Source organism: Lissotriton vulgaris, chromosome 2_1 (genome assembly GCF_964263255.1).
Source record: "Lissotriton vulgaris chromosome 2_1, aLisVul1.2, whole genome shotgun sequence".
NCBI lineage: Eukaryota > Metazoa > Chordata > Amphibia > Caudata > Salamandridae > Lissotriton > Lissotriton vulgaris.
Genome location: NC_141687.1, coordinates 2,023,805,854 through 2,023,827,986, shown reverse-complemented (window position 1 = coordinate 2,023,827,986; position 22,133 = coordinate 2,023,805,854). Strand labels below are relative to the sequence as shown.

General features: G+C 44.5%; 1 protein-coding gene across 1 annotated transcript in view; it reads left to right on the top strand.

Annotated features, from left to right (window-relative positions):
• LOC147733673 (transient receptor potential cation channel subfamily M member 7-like) overlaps positions 1 to 22,133 on the top strand; it is a 1,613,265-nt gene that overhangs the window by 1,442,146 nt on the left and 148,986 nt on the right. The window contains exons 34-35 of the mRNA XM_086958251.1: positions 228 to 511; positions 20,680 to 20,762. Coding sequence (XP_086814377.1) covers positions 228 to 511; positions 20,680 to 20,762 — 367 coding nt within the window. The remainder of the gene's footprint in view (positions 1 to 227; positions 512 to 20,679; positions 20,763 to 22,133) is intronic.

Genomic DNA, 22,133 nt, shown 5'->3' with positions numbered 1-22,133 from the left:
ACATCCTCAGCTCAACATGCTGTGAGTCTGGCCAAATCCTTTAATCTCAAGCATATAACTGTGTAGTATCTGGTTGTCTATTAAAGTGCTCTAATTCCCTCAGACCATGGTTACACTTCACAAAACTGTAAAAAAAAGTTTTTTAAAGTTTGGTCGCTAGTGAGGAATATATCTTCAGATCTGCACTACATTACATTGCTACCATTGTACATTCACTTCCTTTGCAGGTGAACTGGTCTCTGTGTACCGCCTGGAGGAGAGCTCCCCCGGCATCTTAAACAACAGCATGTCTTCATGGTCGCAGGAAGGACTCAGTGCAATGATTGAATACATCAGCAAAAAGGAAATGGGAGGAGGTTTACGGCGAGCTGTTAAGGTTCTGTGCATCTGGTCAGAAGATAACATCCTTAATGCAGGGAAGTTGTACATCATCAAATCGTTTCTTCCTGAGGTTGTCAATACCTGGGCAGGCATCTATCAAGGCAACACTGTACTACATCTCTGTCTCAGAGTAAGTGTTTACACCTAAAGATGTGATCATGACGCTAAAAGATGACAATTGCGATTACCTTTGGTATATGTTGTGTTTCTACTCGGTAAAAGTTCCTTTCGCAATCATTTCTTGCTATTAGATCAGAGGCTGAAAAATTCCTGATCAGTCTCAGAAATATAAACTTGTAGAATGCAGATGGCACTCAAAAAATTGTTACAAAAAATGCTAATCATACAACCGGAGAACTTATGAATCACTGATTGCAGGATAGAACTCCTGCCCCCATTTTTAAAAGTGCAATAAAACATTCATATTCTTACTCACATGGTGGACCAGTAACTCATGGTCAAAACCGTTCAAACTTGCAACTAGCCTCCATCCAATGCTGGGAAACAGTGTGTGCAAACAATATTTGTGCCCATTTGCATGTGGGTATTTATCATTAATCAAATATTCTTAAATTTCCCTCTCCTTTTACTACAAGCTCAAGCCTGGTGGTAGGTGGCAGCATACCCCACTAGGAGTTCGAAGCAGACACACTTCCACTGGTATGTTCTCTACTCAGGAACATTTTAGATTTGTTTTAGGAAGTCAAGTAAAGTTCTATCACCCGTACATTTAAGTAGAGGGTAATGCCTCCATAAACCAGTATCGTGAAATTGACCTAAATTTGGAAATTGAAGTGTCAGTACTTTACTGTTTAGTTCACACAGCATCATAAAGAGCAGGCAAAAAGCAGATTATTTCAACAGATCTGAGAATGGGACCCTGATGTTCAGATGGTTAATTTAGAGACACGTTTGGGAGAGGTATGGCAGGGCAGCAGACAGTGTACGTTTTATAAGTTGCATTTGTTCATCTGTGGATCAGTACTGTTGAGCATTGTTTTAGTGTACTTAAAGCTTAGAATATTAATAGATCTAAATGTTAATCAGAATGAAGACCAAACAATGTGCGTGTACCCAAACATTGAAAATGAATGCCTTTAACTTAAATCCTATGTGCACTCAATGGTGTTTTGACAAAATGAATAATCTCTTACGCGTTGCTTAGTTATCAAGCGTCTTTATTGTTTGAAAGCGAGTTTCAAAAACAATGATGCTGCTGTTGTTCACAATGGCATCTGTTGTCACATTTTCCGCCCAGTGTTGCTTAGAGTACGTCATTTGCTTCTCAGAATGCAGGCCTTGTCCGTTTCAAGTGAATGTGTCTGTCACACCACCCCTACAATTAGATTGTTTCCTTCTTCTGCTGCACACTCATTGCATTAAGATGCTGTGATCTTTGTGCCTGCTTTACATTAAACGAAAAGGTCGTGCACCTCGGTTATTATTACAAATGCGATCTCTTTTTTCCCACTTAGGGTGTTACTCTGTTCCCCAGGAACTGTGCAGCTCCTGCTCCATCCACAATTTCAAGTAGTCTCTCCTCAGTGTGACAGATTGTGGCTCTACTGGTCTAGTCCTGGACTTTGTTTATTGTTTGCATGCTGGCCAGGGCAGAAGACCTTATGTCGCATTCCCTGCAATCTTCACTACTTGTTTTAAGACAATTAATGGTAAATAAATGCTGATTGTCTACCTCGATCATCGTAGCTGATTTCATCCAATTTTATGGTTGGCCCAAGAAGTTTTTGTTCCATAACAATAAATGGGATATTTTTAGAGCACATCTTAGTGGCCAGTTGGTGCTATTGAGAGAAAATAGATGAATGTTATTCCTCAACTCAATGGCATTCCTTTTGTCACCCTCAACAGAATGAAAAGCTGAGAGGGCCTGCCAAAATTCGAGCCTTTGACCATAGAGTCAAAAGTAGGGTCCTAAATGGTTTGTGCACACTAAAAATCAGAGGAATAAGAGCCGCCTTTTTTTTATAAACAAAGCCGCAATTTATTTTATAAACAAATTTTATATTATTTAACAGAGTTGTCACCAAAGAAAACAAAATATCATAAACATGAACAATGCTCCCGGTTCTTAGTCTCGTTTCTCTCCATCCCATATTCACAGTAGTTTCTGTCACAGACTGGGACATCGCAGCACTAAACATACACAAGTCGCTATTCTCCACTGCACCAACCAGGATTCAATTCTTGGGGTCTCTGGTTACAGACACAGAGCATTTTTTAGCCACGCCTTTGACCCCCCCCCCCCCATTGCACATAGCGTCACAGTTCCCATACTTTTTCTAATGCACTTTGACCATTGACTATTACTGCCTTATAGAAAATAATATTTTATCAATACATGGTCACATCTATTTACTGGATTTGTGTGTTCTGCAATGTACTGGCTCATGACAGGAAGCCACTATGTAAACCTGGTGACTGTTTGACTTAAGAATTGTATTCAATACAACCCCCTACACAGATCATGAGAAACTCGAAGTAGCGCATAGTCATAAATTACATTACAAATCTCTCAGCACACCTTTCGCCCCACGTCCGTGCCGAACTGGTGTCTCTCACTATAAGGGTGTGAGGGCACATATTGTGCAAAAAAGGCACCCCAAAGGCGTCTCCTTCGAAAGAAGAACATGCCTTGGTGATAACCTCCTCCTCTAGCAAAGATAATATGTCACACTCGGTTATCTATAGTTATGACAGCAAAATAGCTCAGATGGTTAGTGTTATGGTTGTAGAGAAGTCTGCTTTTTCCCGGCTGCTTGGTGTGATACAAGTAAGATAGGTCTGTGTGTTAGCACTCCTAAGATAGTGATCTCTAACGTAAATGTCACCAGTATGAATCCAGTTTAGAAAGTAAAAGTGCACCCATCACAGAGCATGGAATGTTTTTCTATCTGGTCAACTAATTATTGACACTCATCAAGGCTGGGTAAAGACCTGTTGCTTTGGATTAGTAACTATACCTGTGGGACTTTTAAGCTCTAACCACAATACAACCCCCAAGTTATTCTTTTTAGCTGTCGCCCCATTATTTTGAAAGCATTTTGGACACACTGGAGGTGCTAACGTGCTAGATCCCAGGAAGGTTGCAAACTAGTGAGGCTCTAGGGATCAGTAGGGACTATCGCCTGCAATCCTGAACTAATTGAATGCATCTTCTAGCAGGAGGTGCCCGAACCAATCTGGCAATTCTGGTTCACTAAAATGTTGGTCCCTTCGGGCAGCTGGCTGCAGAGATGGAACCTGCTTGGATCTGTGTAGCTTGTAGGAGAGGTGGCACAGCCTTGGTCCCACTGACATGGGAATGTATGAGGTCATCCACATTTGTGCTACCTAGCTTGCTGTGAAACAGTGTAAGCCCAATACCCTGTGGGTAAGCTGAGCTCTTGAGACAATCGAGGCTGTAGCCTGCCTGAATGCCCGTCTGTGACAATGCCTTGGGAAAGTGAGGCCTGGGGGAAAGGTCAGCCATGTGAGGAACTGGTGCTGCACTGAATTGGCCATAAGAGCATTATTGTATCAGGACTGGGACACCTGTGGCAGATGGGGGTCACAAACGGGGACATATGGGTCTATCTGGACTGATGGGTTTGGGTGTGACTCCCACTAAACCTGGTGCTGCACTGGCCTGCTTGTGCCTTTCCTCTTGCAGGGATGAGCCATGTGGTTAACAAAGGGGACTGAGATACATTGTTTGGCCAAACTCTCTTCTTGGGGGCTTGCATGGGGTTTTCAGCCTGCGCAGCATAAGTGACTTGCACCGCCTGAGGCACCTGATAGATGCTCTGTATTGTTGTGTTTAGCGTGGATGAGCAAGCAGCGTGCCTCACTACTTGGTCCTATTGATACCTGTGACAACAGGGTGTTGCTGTATGCTGATTATATAAATGAGTTGTGATGCCATATTTCAATGGCGCACTCAGCAGTGGAGACCATTGCTCCTTGATATCATTATGGTGCCTCCCAACTCCTAGTGACTTGCCTCTGAGATCGGGCTCTACATCGCAACATAAGACGATGAGGAAGGTGGGCAAAAACAGTTGCTCTTAAATTCGAGTCCAGAGGGTGCCGTAGCCGCTCATGTACATGAAGAATAAAATCACATGACAATGCTACTCAAATCCATGCAACAGAGTCTCAACTATATTGACTAAAAAAATGATTCTTTAACTCCCAGAATAGCTCTCATCCTCCAAAATATACAAACAGGAGCAATGCTTGCCCATGGCTAAACAACGTATCCCAGACATTGAGTTCTGTTTGCAGGACAGGATGGAAAAACTCCTCAGCATGGAGAAAGTCCTGAACTTGCTCAGGGTCAAGAACGAGGACTTGGAGGCTAGGTCCTGATGCAACAATCTTCGGATTTTGGGTATACCTTATCCATCAACACTCAGAATGGAAACCTACATTAAAGATCTTCTGTCTACAATGTCTGGAGCAGAAAATCTGCACCATTACTTTGCAGTAGAATGCACTCGTAAGTCCCTGGCCCCAAGCCTTCTGCCGGGTGAGGCAGCGTACCCTATCACAGCCTAGCTGTTCAATTTCCATGACAGAGATACAGTCTGTAATATGTTGTGCGCATAGAAGGAATTATACTACAATATAAAAAACTGCAGTATGCGAGGAAACACAAAAAGGAGCATTTAAAAGAGAAACAATTGAGGGGCAGGCTTATATATAGACAGACGGACGGCCAGCCGTACCTCCATAGAGATGGAGTAAGTTACTCCATCCCCAGGACAGAGGGACCTCCTATCAAATTTATAAATCACCGCCAAGCAAGCAGTCATTTATAAAGCATTGACAGGACCTGCCTTTCGGCAGTTTCTGTGCATGCATCTCAGTGTTTGGTGCAAGGCTGCATCAACATCACACAACTCTGCATCTGAGAGGTTTGGCTGATGCAGTGACAGAGTAGTCCCCATTGTAGCCAAACTGAAGTTCTGCCCACATTTAAATCTGGCTGGAGGACATTCATGTTGGTGGTATGTATACTTTGTCGCTGTTGCGAAGGAGTATACATACCCCCTAAAATTTAAATAGGGCCTCAACTTTTTTCAACGCACAAGAGATTGGTTTGGAATCTTGAAAAAGCCAGAAAAAAGTGGGTTGCAAAAACTTCTCTTTGCATAATCCCTGATCTTCTAAGCTCTATACAGCTTATGAATATTCAAATGCACGAATAATAGAGCCGGCACTAACAACTGTTATGAGCACTGTTGTAGAAGAGTACGGCTGCCAAAACTCAAGCTTTGCACAGATCTTCCACTGCTTTTAAGCTCAGTACAAAAGGATGGCGCCGTTAGCCAAGTGAAGGTGACACAGCCTGGAAACAAACAGACTGTGAGGCCTGTTGCTATAGAGCTGCAGGATTCATAACTGTGCTATATAAACTGATCTTAGACATGTGTCCGGTTTTGGTTCTAAACCCTGACAGCCGAATAAAGAAGTAACCAGGAGCAGTAGAACTGTGCGCACAGTAGATGAGGACGCTGTTCTTTTAAGTTTCAAAGTTAGGCATTCAACACCAGATCTGTAAGTCCTATTCTGAAGAGAGGGAAGCCAGGGCAGAAGATACTCATTCATTTTTTACTGTGTGTAAGATAGAGGTGACCAGGCCAACTCTGGGGCTGCTGCTAGAAGAAAATCCCTCACTCCCCTGCTACACTGCCATGGGTCAGTGGCTGCTCACAAGCTGGTGTTCATGACCATTGAAATGGTCTGGACTGGATAAACACCACCCACACGAAGTGCAAAGATCTGGACATCAAGGGGCTGAGGATGTGGTCCCTTTGCTGAGTGTTTTAGTAAACCTGGAGGGGGTGGGGCTAAGAAAGAAAAAAGTACAAGTCTTCTACTCTGGGCTTGTAAGGGTAGACTGCAACCCAATGGGCCAGATCTTTTCATAAAGCTGAATGTTTGTTTACTCTGATTGATTCCTATATATGTAGATGTGTAGCTATGTGGAGAAGTGTGGCTCAATGATTAGAGCGGCAGACCCTGATGCAGAGGTCTAGCCCGGGACCAGGGTTCAATTCCCCGCCTCGGCGGGTCTTGGGCTCAAAATTCCACGGACCTGATAATTCTCGCCTCGGTGCCTATTCCAATCATGGAGTCCCACTCTGCAACTCTGGGCAGTAGCTTGCTTAATCTCCACAACGGCCCCCACAACGCTAAGGATGCCTGGCCTACACCTTGGGGATGCCCAGGAGTGGACGCCTCACAGGGAAAGCCAGGGTGGGTTCCACAGCGGTATTCGTACAAGCGCCTTGAGACCCTTGCGGGTGAGTAGTGCTCTATACAGGGAATCAATTTACATTTTTACATTTTTCACATAGCCCCAGCTCTACATATCCTGCAGTTGACGTGAAGATAGATACCTTTTTCTGTGTTTTTCCACTAAGTGATGTTCGGAGTCAAAACTATGCGTAGTGTAAAATAAGTAAATAAGCAACAATAGTTCCATGGGTCTTTTTTTCATATATAATAAGTCGGACTCTCTCTCATCGTATATGAAATACTTTGCTCCATTTATACTCAAAATATATAAGATGAATGTTAATCAAAATGAATGAAAGTGTACATGGCACAGTACTCAAAAGTGCAGTGGTTCAATTATTTATAATGTTTGAACAACAGATAATCCCCTTTGACATTGTCGACATTTTAGCATTTCTGGATATTGGGACATTTATTACACTCGGCACAACCTGTCTTTCCTACAATGGTGGACTTTTGGGGTGCAACTACCAGAAAGGTTGTCATCTTGAAAAACTAATTTGGGTCCTGTGTGGTTGTGTGTATACCCCAGCAGCTCACCTGTTATATAACATAAACATATTGTCGATGTTTCGACCCTTCTATCAGTTTTAAGGGTCTCTTCAAGACAAACCGTGCCGTCTGTGTATCCCGGACATGTGATACACATTGGATTTTTTACTGTGTGAACCAGACATCTATCATTAAGTCATTACCCCAGCACAAGGAATAAGTACATTGCTTGGAGGTGATATGTGAAATGGCACTGTTTGTGTTGAAGAGACCCCTAAAGCTGATAGAAGGGTTGAAACATCAACAATGTCAAAGGGGATTGTCTGTTGTTCAATTCATTTGTAGACAGTAACCTATGGATTTCTGTCAGACTGGTTTTTGGTTATAAACTTTTTAAGAATAAACAGGAGAGATAGGGTTCAAAGGACACTCCTCTACCCCAGTTCAGATATAACCAACAACATAGGAGTGGCTGAAAATTCAAACGAGTGACAAAAGTGGAGTGATGCGTGAAAAAATAAACAAAAAGATTTTTGTATTCCCCTCACTCACCCGTCTATTGGGTGACATGCTTCATGATTGGGTACTTTTTACCAGGCAGGTATAGGACCTACCTGGTGTGCTACGACACCTGCAGTTGCAGTGGAGCTGGGTAAAGATAAAAACAGTGCAAAAATGTGATAGTGATAAAAATTAAAAGGTGCGAACATTGATCAAAACCAAACTTTAATAAAGATCAATGTGAGCACACAATTAAAACCTTTTTTGAAAGGACAGTCTTGACTATGAATTTGAGTCAAATTGTCCTATTCAGTAGGTCAAATGGTCGACATGTTTCTGCTCATTGAGGCCAATTTGGCGAGCTTTCTTCAGGACCAGAAAAACGATACAAACACTGGGCGGTGTGCGCACTCTAAGGCGTACCCTAACCTCAGTGTTCTTGTAAACAATACAAAACTCACGGTTCTTAATACCGGTTCACCCAGGTTTTACAATCTGTGGAGAAAAGGAGAAAAAAAAAACACATACAGACAAACATTTTATCGAGAGTACTGTGTGTAAACTTTTTCAAACCAATACATAAACGTGCACTCCACTTCACAAACCCTCATGGGTGTACAACTGTTTGTTCCATCAAGGGGTAAGTAAGCAATTGTGACCAAAATTAGTAGGAAACAATGATGGTCAATTGTGAGGGGAGAAAAGGTAGGCTCATTATGCCATTACGATCGCCCCTCATAAGACCAAGAAATACTTGGACAGCGTAGCATGTCACCCAATAGACGGGTGAGTGAGGGTAATACAAAAAACTTTTTGTTTATTTTTTCACGTATCACTCCACTTTTGTCACTCGTTTGAATTTTCAGCCACTCCTATGTTGTTGGTTATATAAACTTTTTAAGACATCCCACTATATATATGGATCATTGCAAATACTTGAACCACTGAACTTTTGAGCACTGCACCATCTTATCTTTAATTGATGTGTGTTTAACATCCATCTTATATATTTTGAGAATAAATGGAGCAAAGTATTTTGCATACAAAGAGAAAGAATTGGACTGATTATATCTGCAAGAGTCCTACAGAACAATTGTTGTCTTTTACATGTTGTACCCTGGTTCCGTTTGTGTGCATAAGGGGTGGGTCCTGTGCAAAATTATATGTAAAATTGGTATGCACACTATGGGGTCTATTCACAAAGGTAAGTACATATGTGTATTTTTACTCATGTATATATTTACTACTATACCGAAGTGTACTATTTCTCCACCCCTCATATCAGGGAGTGATGCCTCATAAACAGGATTTATGGATGTAAAGTTACAACTAGATATTTTGCACATGTAGCAGAAGATCTCCGCCCCTGTGACAGAGTTCTCCCCATTGTAAAGTACAGAGAAAATAATTCACGTTTCTTTTATTCTTAAAAAAAAAAATGTAAATGTTCTAATGAGGAATATAAATGTGAATTGGTTTAAAACGTTTATTATTAATCTAGAACTAATACAAAAAAAGTTAAAGTACATTAACTCCTCAAATCAAATACATTATTAATATAAATATAAACTATTAAATATATTTTGAAAACAATGTTTAAAAACTTTTAACTCTAACATTTTTATTTGTATTTAATATGTAGTAGATTTTGTGTTGTGTTGAATTAACTTAAATAATTTTTTCAATAAGTTTATGCTTAGTTTATGTGTACGTTAAGTGTATTAATTCATCTTAAAATAATTATTAATTAAAAGTAATTTTTAACACAACAAAATATATAATTTAAATGTTGAAATAAATACATTATTTTCACATTAGATACAATGGAGTGGTAGTTTATTTCCCTGCCTCTATTGTTTTCAGTGGGGGTGTGTTGCAGCACCTGTGAATGGCCATGTGTAAGAAAGTGAATTATTAGTTTGGGTGGACGGTCACCCTCCTCAAGCAAAAATGACACTACCTTGTCAGGGTGAACTCCAAAGTCACTAAATTACCTTGAGCTTAACAACCTGGTAGATATGGCACAGAGCAGTCAGGCTTAATTTAGGGAAATGTGTGAAGTATGTATGCAGTATCAAAATAGTTATATAGTCAAAGCATCAACAAAAAAATCGCAAACTTGAAATATGGAGTAAAATGTAGTAAACAAAATGGCTCCAAAATGTCAAATAATGGAAAAAGGAGGTTCGAGGTATGTGGGCTGCTAAATTCATATCTGTGCATAGATCGCCGCCTAGTGTTGGGTCCGGATGATCACACATTGTTGTCCTGGAAGAGTCTTCGAAGTATCACGAGATAGATGGCTCCTCCCCTGGACTACAGTGCGCATGGGCATCGACTCCATCCTCAGATTGTTTTTTTCCGCCATTGGGTTCGGATGTATATTGGTTCACTCTAGTCGGAATCGATATAAAAACTTTCTTAAGGCCAAAAGGCCTTTAGCTTTTCGTCGGTATAGTCTTGCGTTCGGTGCCCGATTCTTCCAGCTCAGTTCGAGCCGGATGCTTTCGACGCTGAAGACCTTATCGACGGACCATCATGGAACGGAGTCCGTTCAAGAGATGTCCCGTGTGCAACTCCAAGTATCCCCACATCGACGTCCACCCGGTGTGCAACAAGTGTCTGTCGCCGGATCATGATGAAGCAAGCTGCATGGCTTGTTCCCGATTTCGATCCAAGAAGACTCTTATGCATCGTCGCGCTGCGTGCCAGGAGGCCCAGCAGACTGCACCGGTGCCTGTGAACATATTCGATGCCGGGGATGATGAGGGAGCTGACCGGGAAGTTAGTGAGAACCTGTCGAATCCCGCGGATGTTGAAATGCTCGAAGTGGTCGTTGACGAGGTAGGAGACGACGATGGGGCCTTTGGGGCCATGGAAGATAGCTCGAGCGAAGAGCTAACTCAAACTGACATTGGGGCCGAAACGCTTCAAAAGGCTCAGGTCGAGGAATCGCCACCAGGCCTTACCCAAGATCTTCCAGTGGGTTCTAGGGCCCCGCCTTCGGGCTCGGCTACGGACATTGCTATTGAGCCGCAACCTGCAAAATCGAAACCGAAAGTGAAGACACCGGTCTCGACGCAAGTGAAAGCACTGGTGCCCCCCTCGAAACCAAATGTGCGTATTGCTTTGGTCGGCTCAAAGCCCTTGGACCTTTCGGCACCGACGAAGCAAAAGGGCGTTATCGACCCGAAGAAACAGCTCAAGGACGTCGAGACGAAGTCTGGCACGCCGAAGTCAAAGGTCAAGGCAGTCGAGCCGAGCAAATTGGCACCGAAGACGGTCGACACTGACAAAGGGCTCAGTGATCCGAAGATTCTCGAGACTCCGCGTCGACAAGACAAGGCCAAGAGCGGCCCGACCCACGAGTCCACGTCTAGTGGTGCCTCGAAGGATTCCGTCGACTCGGCACACACTTCCGCCGCTTTCTCCCAGCAAGTGGCAGACTCCCTGAAGCGCATCAAGGACAAGGGCTCAAGTGTTGGGCCAAAAGATCCTCCACCTTCTAAGCCTGTCGAGAAACCTCAGAAGGCGTTGACGCCAATTCACTTCACGTTGCCGCCGAAAGTGGCGCCAAAGGCTTTCGCCCCTAGGATGGTCACAAACGTGCCCGAGAAGGTACCCTCGGTGCCGAAGTCGACAACGGTGGTCCCGGCCTTAAAGCATCGTCAATCTTCGTTGGAAGAACAACAAGAACATTTTATCGATGCCGAAACAGGCAGGCTTTCCCTTCATAAGCGGAAAATTGCCCCGGAACAGCCAATGGAGTCCTATAAAATTCCACTGAAGAGGAAAAAGGATTCCACTTCGACCCCTGTTCTTGTGGAACCAATTTCTCCACATGGCCATGATGTCTCACCCACTTATTCAGATGTGGACACTGGGGAAGGTGATGATGATGAGTACAGCTATCCTGTCTACACTGAGCCAGATGATACCAATGAACCCTGGGCAGCTGCTGCTGATCCAGGTGATCCTCACTCTACCCCAGACACTCAGATGTATGCTGTGAAAACGTCGCCTACAGAGGATTCAGCTGCGTTTAATGCCCTCATTGAAAGGGCGGCAAAGAATCATGACGTCCAGCTCCATGCAGACCCCATTGAAGTGGACTTTCTTTTTGACACCTTTTCCGTCTCAGAGAGGACTGTAAAGACTCTGCCTATGTTGAAGGGTGTCTTGAAACATGCTGGGGAGATCTTTAAAGAGCCTACGAGAGCCAGGGTAATAATCCCTAGAATTGAGAAGAAGTATAAACCGGCACCTGGTGACCCTACTTACATCAAGGGACAGTTGCCTTTATACTCTCTTGTTGTTTCTAATGCCTGGAAGAGGGCTAATTCACAAACAACGGGTGATGCTCCTCCCCCAGATAAGGAATCTAAGGTGTTTGAGGCATCAGGGAAAAGGGTGGCAGCTCAAGCGGCTAATATCTGGTGCATTTCAAATACACAAGCACTTCTAGCAAGATATGACAGGGCATATTACGACACACTGGAGACCCTGTTACAGCATCTGCCAGACGAATACAAAGAGGCAGCTGAGATGCTCATCCAAGAGGGGAAGCTGATATCAAATGCTTCTATTAAATGTGCACTGGACGCTGCTGACACCGTGGCTAGAGCTATCAACACTAGTGTCATGCTGAGACGACATGCCTGGCTCAGAATCTCAGGATTCAAGCCGGAGATACAGACCACCATTCTCAATCAGACAGTAAACCCTGATCATCTATTTGGCCAAGAGGTGGACACCACCTTGGAGAAAATCAAAAAGGACACTGAAACTGCTAAGTCCATGGGGGCTCTGCAGTCCCAGCAGTTCAGGGGTGGTTCTTTTCGTCGCTCAAGCACTAGAGGTGTTTCCAGAGGCCAGCTCTCCCAAACCACAAAGTACTATAAAGGCAACACGCAGACCACATACACCAAACAGAGTCGAGGTGGATACCGTGGAAACAGCGCCAAAGGCAGAGGTCGTGGAAACCACAACTCCAGATCCTCCGCCACTACCAAACAGTGACGCCTTGTCACTGCCCCCCGACCACGCAACACCTGTCGGGGGGAGACTTCAACAGTTCCTGCCAGTCTGGAAGTCCATCACCACAGACAGGTGGGTCACACATCTTATACAGTACGGTTATTGTCTTGAGTTAACATCCACTCCACCCAACATACCCCCAAGACACCGTCCTATGTCCGCCGAGCATTTGCACTTATTGCAGCAGGAAGTCCTCGTCATGCTGCAAAAAGGGGCAATCGAGCTCGTGCCTGTGAAAGAAAGAGGCACAGGAGTTTACTCACTGTACTTTTGAATACCAAAAAAGGACGGGTCCCTCAGACCCATACTGGACCTCAGACCCCTCAATCAGTACATCCTATCGGAGCACTTTCACATGCTGACCCTGCAGCAAGTCCTACCGTTGCTCAATCAGGGGGATTTTCTCGCAACTTTAGATCTGAAGGATGCGTATTTTCATATTCCGCTACACCCGTCACACAAAAAATACCTCCGGTTCACCATCCACAAGCAACACTACCAGTTCAAGGTTCTCCCTTTTGGGGTCACCACGGCACCCAGGGTGTTTACGAAGTGCCTGGCGACGGTGGCTGCACACCTAAGGAGACAAAACATTCACGTCTACCCTTATCTGGACGACTGGCTCATCCAGGCAAAGTCGGCCCAGCAGTGTGCCGCCCACATGTCCCACACCATTCACCTTCTTCACGATCTAGGATTCTCATTGAATTACCCAAAGTCCCACCTGTAACCCGCCCACATACGGCAGTATCTGGGTGCGACAATAAACACTCTGGCAGCCACAGCACAGCCGAATTCAGTGAGGGTCAACAGCATTCAATCGCTGATACAAAAATTCAGACCTCAACACTCGCTTCCAGCACGAGTGTTCATGCAGTTGATAGGCATGATGGCCTCCTGCATCTCCATAGTCCCGCACGCGAGACTATATGTGCGTCCGCTTCAGGAGTGCTTAGCACGTCAGTGGACTCAGGCTCACGGGCAGTTGAAGGACCTAGTGTTGGTGAGCGGTCGGGCATACAACTCTCTGCATTGGTGGGATCCATGAAACCTTTGCAAGGGACGACCGTTCCTAGAGCCTGTGCCACAGATCATCCTGACGACGGACGCTTCTCTCCAGGGATGGGGAGCTCATGTACTCCACTACACTGTGCAGGGACTATGGACACCACAGCAAAGGCAGATGCACATCAATGTTCTAGAACTGATGGTGATATTCCTGGCACTGAAAGCCTTCAAAGTACATCTAGGTCGTGTTTATCCGGACGGACAACATGACAGCCATGTACTACATTCAGAAGCAGGGAGGGACACACTCTCCACAGTTCTCATCTGGCTCAGAGCATGTGGAAGTGGGCCATTCAGAGAAACATCTTCCTCATGGCAGAACACCTCCCAGGCAAGGACAATCAGATGGCGGACCTGCTCAGCAGGTACAGCCACCAAATGCACGAGTGGGAGATACATCCATCAGTACTCCACCCGTACTTCCAAAGGTGGGGTCATCCAGAGATAGACCTGTTCGCCACAAAGGAGAACGCAAAATGCCGAAGCTTTGCCGCTAGGTTTCCACACCCACAGTCGCAAGGCAATGCGATATGGATGAACTGGTCAGGCAAATTTGCGTACGCTTTTCCCCCAGCACCTCTAATACCGCTGGTGGCACGCAAGCTGAAGCAGCACTCGATGACTCTCATCCTGGTTGCTCCGACGTGGGCTCGCCAACCATGGTACACCACGTTTCTGGAACTGTCCGTGTTACCGCATCAAAGGCTGCGCCTCACACCCAGGCTTTTGACGCAGAGCCATGGCGACATTCAGCATCCAGATACGCAACATCTCAACCTGGCGATCTGGCTCCTGAAGTCTTAGAGTTTGGCTACCTCAACTTACCTCCTGACTGTATGGACATCATCCAGGAGGCAAGGAAGCCCACCACCAGCGCATGCTATGCGGCGAAGTGGAAGCAGTTTGTCATTTATTGTGCAGACCACAACATTAACCCGCTAGATGCATCTATTCAAAACATCATTTGTTATCTCTTACATCTGTACAAATGTAATCTGGCCTATGCTTCCATTCGTATACATTTATCCGCAATGGCTGCTTATCTCCAAAACAGACAACACCTCTCACTTTTCAGGGTGCCTGCCATTAAAGCCTTTCTGGAAGGACTCAAACAAGTCATTCCTCCGCGGACGCCACCAGCTCCAGAGTGAAACCTCAATGTGGTCCTCACCAGGCTGATGGGTCCCCCTTTTGAACCACTGCATTCCTGCGAGATTCAATTCTTGACATGAAAAGTGGCTTTCCTTATAGCGATTACGTCGCTACGACGAGTTAGTGAACTGCAGGCACTAACTATCCAAGAGCCATTTATTCAAATTCATTCTAACAGGGTGGTGCTTCGCACTAACCCTAAATTCCTTCCTAAGGTAGTGTCTCAGTTCCATATCAACCAAACTATAGAACTAACTACCTGTGTTCTTCCAAAATCTAGAGTCTCTTGCGGAGAGAATGCTCAACACACTTGACGTCAAAAGGGCCCTAATGTACTACATTGATAGGACCAAAGATTTTAGGAAGACTAAACAACTATTTGTTGCCTTTGCACCACAATACAAAGGTAACCCCATTTCCAAGGCTGGTATAGCTAGGTGGATCGTTAAATGTATACAGATCTGCTATCAGAAAGCCAAACACACTCTCACCATTCCACCACGGTCCCACTCCACCCGAAAGTTGGGGGCCTCCATGGCTTTCCTTGGAAATATTCCTTTGGAAGACATATGTAGAGCAGCCACATGGTCTACCACACACACATTTACAAAACATTACTGTGTTGATGTGCACTCTAAACAGCAGGCAGCTGTAGGGCAGGCTGTTCTAAAAAACACTTTTCCAAACTGCTGCAGCTGGCACGGGCGCCGCCGTTTATGGAGGGACTGCTATGTATTCTATGCACAGATATGAATTCAGCAGCCCACATGCCTCGAACCGAATATGCTACTTACAAGTATGCATCTGTTCTTGGCATGTAGGGCTGCTGACATTCATATCGCCAGCCCTCCTCCCCGGCGCCTATAGCGGCTGCAGAATTCACACATACTTCTGGCATGGTCATCATTCACTTAGTTTCACACCATCTTGGCCACAATGGCTAGAAACAATCTGAGGATGGAGTCGATGCCCATGCGCACTGTAGTCCAGGGGAGGAGCCACCTATCTCGTGATACTTCGAAGACTCTTCCAGGACAACAATGTGCGATCATCCGGACTCAACACTAGGCGGCGATCTATGCACAGATATGAATGTCAGCAGCCCTACATGCCAAGAACAGATGCATACTGGTAAGTAGCATATTCAATATACATTTATTAGGTTTTAGGTAGAAATAGCGATCCTTGAGCAATAGAAAACTGGCCGGGTACTCCAAGCATGTTCATCCCGGTCAAAAATTACCTTCTGGCGTTTGATGGAGCTCCAGACCTTACAGCAGGACAAGCCTGAAGCGGAGGAAGGTGCATCAATATCTAACCCCTTTTTTGCACGGACCCTCTGAATGCTCCGGTGGTCTTGGAAGTCCAAATATGTTGTCATTGCAGGGTTTGTGGAGCAGCTCCTCTGGGACACTTCTAAGGCTCACAGGACATCGAAAACAGCATTTAGGGGCAGGGCTCACCTGAGCAGAGGCTACTTGCAAAGTCCAGTCCAGGTTCAAGTTCATGCTGGTCAACTGGTCACTTCAGAAAAAAACGCCTCTTGCAGCTTGTCGTGTCCATATTGCCACAAAGAAGGTCAGCAAACTGACTCTTGGTGTCTACTTCTTTGGCTTGGTTATAAGAGGAGATCCTTCGGGGCTCTTCACAAGTCACAGACAGCAGGTCCAGTTTACTTCTCATCTTCTGCAGTTCCAGCAAATGTTCTGAGGAGGGTGCCCCTGGCTCCTTCCTAACCAGTGGGGTAAATGTTCCCAGGGGCAGTTCTAGCCACATTTCTAGCAGTTCCTGTTTGCCCTACTGAAGACAATCTTACAGTGCCCCTCACTCCTACAATCCAAGATAGGTAACTCTTACTCCATTCTACAGAGCTCTTGTGCCCTCCAGAGTTGTGGCCAGGAAAGTGAGCAGTTCCCTCACCAAAGTCCACTCCAAACCAGTCCTAGGGTTAGCTTCTCTCCCACAGGTTTCAGAGCCAGTCTGCTAGCGTGGGCCTTGAGAAAATAAGCTTTCCCTTCTTCAAGTCACTCCTTACACTAAACTATGAATGGGTAGGCCTCACCTCGGTTCCTAGGTCCGCCCCACCTGTCCTTCCTGGTCTGATAGTGGCACACACCCACCCATCATGTCATCAGACCGAAGTCATTGTACCTCTCTGGGAGTAGTTTTCACACCTCATTAGAGACAAGCACTTGCTGGGTAGCTACTGGTAGGCAAATGCATATCAGTGTCCAAAAGCTTCAGGCAGCGCTAAGGTAACTTTCTAAATGTTATTTTCCCTAAATATTTATTACAAAACTAATTTCACCAATGAATTGGACTTTTGCTAAATATAAAATGTAGTATTTGAATGACTACTTAAGCTGTTACCTGTCAGACATTACATATTACATTTTATAATCAGTACTCTGATACCATGTAGGATCCAGCTACAGCCCTATCAAAGAAAATAGCTTTTGTGGGCTAGACACTGTAGGAACATATTAACTTACATTTTTTTCACATGTCGATCCCTACCTTGTGGACAACGAGGTGTACTTAGTGATTACTTAATCTATATATATATAAAAACTAAAATATGTCTTTCTGTCTGTTTGTCCTTTATGCATTACTACACCATTCATCCGATCGCCATGAAACTTTGGGAAGTTGTTGAGTACACTCCGGCGAAGGTTTCTGTCAAAATTATTTTTTTTTAAATCGGCCTCTCAGGGCCCTCATAATCTTTCGAATACTGAAATAGACAGAGACTTTGCGAGCATCGTTGACAGTAATGACCCCCAAACGGAAATCGATTGGTTAATCTACATCAGAAGCACGAAAGAAAAAGGCATTACGAGCTTCAGAAACAGACGAGCAATGGGAAGCAAGATTAGAAGCTGTTTGAATACAAACTGCTCAAGACCATAATTCTCAAACGAACGAGCAACGAGAATCAAGATTGGAAGGCGTTCGAGTACGCACTGCTCAAGCCCGTTCTTCTCAAACGAACAAGCAACGAGAATCAAGATTGGAAACAGATCGATTACGCACTGCTCAAGCCCGCTCGAATGAAACAGGAGAGCAACGAGAATCAAGATTGGAAAACGATCGATTACGCACTGCTCAAGCCCGCTCGAATGAAACAGGAGAGCAACCAGAATCAAGATTGGAAGCCAATCGAGGACGCACTGCTCAAGCCACACTTAAAAATGTTTTAAAAAATAAAATGAATAAGTTTCAATTAAGTATGGGCACAAAATCCGCTGTGCTCGTGAAATTTGCGAATTTTCAGCAATTTCGCGATCCGCGAATCTCGTGAAATTGCCGAAAAATTCGCGAATTTGCGTGCGGGCGGATGTTTTTTTGGCCCACAGGAAGCACAGTTAAGGCAGGTGCTCGAGTTGAAGCTAACTTTGTAACCATTTTAGAATGGCGCCGGCAAGCTGCCAGAGTGCTTGCTGGCGCCATTCTAAAATGGTTACAAAGTTAGCTTCAACCTGCCTTAACTCTGGAAGTGCTTCCTGTGGGCCAAAAATTTAACCTCAACAGGAAGCACTTACAGATATAAATAAAGCAGGTGCCCGAGTTGAAGCTCAAATTCAGTAACGTTTTAATCAGCCCAAAACATTAGTGAGCACGGTCGAGGCTGGGCAAGTGTGCTTTAACCCCTTTTCTGCCGTCGAAAATTAGCTGTAATGCCCGAGGGAGGTCTTTGCATCCCTGAGTTTCTCGAGCGCAATCCCCGTTCCTTTGACCAGGAGGCTGCTTTCTCCTCACCTGCTGCCCTGCTCGCTCTCTGACCCTTTATACACAAGAGGCATGTCAACACGCATAGAAGCCCCGCACCACACACTAACGGTATCAAACGTCTTCCCGCCCTTTCCCAACTATGATGGACAGCTCACTCAAGGGACATCGGCACCTTTTGGTGCTGTGGCAAAGTTACAGGCACACATGGTCAGTGGAGACAAATCTTCTGGCCCTATGCAGCTGCAGTGTAGGAAAAGCACTATCATTTACCCAACCAGGTAGCACTTACTGGATTAGCCAGTAGAAAGTACTCCAGTTGAGTAGATGGAAATCGCGGGAAAATCCGCTAATTCACAGACTTTTTTGCGTTTTTGCGCGAATTCGCGGACCGCAGATCTGCAAAGTTCGCCCATACTTAGTTTCAATAACAATGACACAATGTAAATTTAATGTTATCATAACGAGTTTCCTTGAATTTCCTTTCTTCTGAGATCGCAGCAACACGTGACGGGTAAGCTAGTGATATATAAAAGGAGTTTTTCCCACCTGTCAATAAAGCTATTTTGATAGGTTTGGCAGTAAGGTTTTAGGCTGCCACAGTAAGGCTACGCATGGTAATATGAAGCCATTCTTCACTGACCAACTCTATGGATAGCACCATAGATTCTGTAGTCCACAGGATGCATTTAGCTTCTAGGCTCTGGCATATTTCCTATACCATACACTAGGGGCTTATAGGCAAGTTAAATATGTCAATTGGGGTAGGCCAATTTAAACATGCTTAAATGGGGATCCCAGGCATCTTACTCCTGTTTAGCAGGTGTAACATGCACAGATGTTAAAAAAAAACAGGAAAACTAGGGACCAGAAAAATATTGACTTATTCCAAAGTTGGGATGGAGTACATTTGAGCCTTTTTTGACATTTGAGCCTGTTGTGAGACCTTTAAGGCTATATCAACTTTAGAAGTGTAGTTTGCCAATAGCAATAGGCTTCTTTTGTGGTTGCGTGTTTGTTTCTGCATGTCCCTCCCATAGTCCCAATTAAATTTCACTAAATTCCTCCCATTTAATAGTAAGTATTCTCCATTGTTTAGTTGCTCCCCCATATCCATATGACATTTACTTCTAAAACATATACCTATCTGGGCAGAGATCTCCGCCACCTTAACGGGTATTTCCGCAGAGAAAAGATAGGAGAGAAGGAGGTCTGTCATTGGTTTGTATTTTGTAGTATGTGAGTAGTACTACTGTAGTACTGCTTTACCTGCTACAAAATGCAGTTTGTTGCTGATTAAGCTAAGGTAGTAGAAATATGGCCCGAGTCACAATTTCCAGGCAGCAGTAATCTGCAGTGATCCAAGGGTAGTCTGCAGGTAACAGATCGTATTCCCGGGCACCTACTGTAGACATCTGTGTGTATGCTCTATGCGAATTATTCTAATCCATTCAGAAGGTTCTGGGGGTGATTGCACCTTTCGGCAGAAATGTCTTTGAAACTACTATGTCACATGTTGTAGTCCCAGCAAGATGATACACTTGAATAAATGTACAGCTAGTGTAGAATGTTCTGTGACCGGTGATTACAAATTGCAAGCTTCCTGCATATTTCTACATATTCTTATTCTACACCAGTGCATTGTTTGAGTATCAGTTCAGTGCTTAAGTGGAACAAATAATGTTACCTGCAGTGAAAGGTCAACAAAATAGTTCTTGTACATTGTGTTGTTTGGAGCCATGCTTCCTACCTGATACTCACTGACCACGCCCAAAGTTACAGCTCGCACACTTTTCTTTTTCACTCCGAAACTGAAAAATACTGAAATGTTTCTGAGTTTTCTCTTAAGCTAGGCTTTGACTCTATCTTATAGATGGGTTAGTGACTAATTAAAACAGACACAAACGGGACATGAAAATACAACTGTTGCTTTGTAGTAGGTTATTGAGTTCTTTTGCTTTTAAAGTTTCATGCGTTCCTATAGTTGATTTGCTTAACACCCTGTTTCTCTTTTAGGAAATACAACAGCAGAGGGCAGCACAGAAGCTCTTGTGTGCTTTCAACAGCATGAAGCCTAAATACATTCCCTATTCTCCTCGGTATGTTTTAAATGCTCTTCCTGTCTACAGTGACTTAAGTAGAGCAAACTCGATCACTCGCTCGCCTTAACAATATATTTTGTGAGGAGCCGCATTTTATTTAGGAAAAGAAAATCCAGTGTATTGTTCGGAGAAGGAGTTTAAGCTGGAGCGTGTATGTGTGAGGGTGTGTGGTGGCGGTGCTGATGTGAGTGATTGTGCTAGGTTATGGCGTGTGTGTGACGCGGCTTTTGATTGTTTATTGGGAATGACTGGCTGCGCTGTGGTGAGTATGGTTGTTTCTTGGAATGGAAATATCAAACAAAAACATTTTAAACTGGACACGAAAGTGCCCCTTAAAATTGAATGGGGGGGGGGATTATGCCAATTTAAGTGACTGGTGCGGATAACGAAAATGAAATATGAAAACGAATGTACTCAATCAAGTGGAACAGAACATTGAGAGGAAATGATAGATCTCAGAGTTATGATTAGATCGTCAGGGATCAGAGCCCCAACATGCAGACCGGCCTGAGTGTTAAGAATGGGTGGAAAGGTATAGGATATTCCACGTTGGGAGGAACATGTTGGGGAATGATGAAGTCCCCTAAAAATTGTTGTAGGAATTGTGCTATTTCTCGACCAGTATTACTCGTTTGAGTAGGAGCTGCTTTATTGTGTGGCTCTTACCAGCAGTATTAACTGACATTGGGTTGACTGTCACTCCCACCTTCCTGGCTCGGTTTTCTTTTTGAGCCAGTTAGCCACATGTTCGGATATCCCTAAGAAAAGTGGAGTTTAGTGTGAGAAGCTCAGTCAAGTGGGCAGTGTTTGGAGTCGTAGTTGGAACTGATGGGGCTTTTGGCGAGAGAAACTCCTTTAGTAGAGTGGAAGTTAGGGAACCTGGGGTGACCTGTAGCATGTTGTGGACAATCCCATACTGGAGTTGCTCATTTTGGACATATGTGACAGCGGTGGCTATGCAGCCTAAGAAATGCTCACCCTGTCCTTTTCAGCAGCACAGGTTCCACCAAGAAGCTAACTTTGATTATTTTCCATTATTTTTTTAAGATAATAATATTAAACTGTGGCAGTTTAGTAACATTCTATGCTACCCTGTAGGTAAATTAGGGATTGCACTGTTGTAGCCGGGAGAAGACCTGGGAGCCTGAAAACTCTTAAGGCACAGAGGAACTCCCATGGGGTACACTGCTTAATGGAATAAGATCAGGGATGGGAAATAGGATGCATGTAGGGGGGATCTTGTTACCTGCCTGCTTGCTGTGTCCTGTTTTTTTTGTCCGCCCGCAACGCCGCATCTGCTATCTTCCAAATCCATGGTGGGACGAGGGTCCCAGGGGCTACTACAGCGCTGCCTACTTTGCTCCGCAC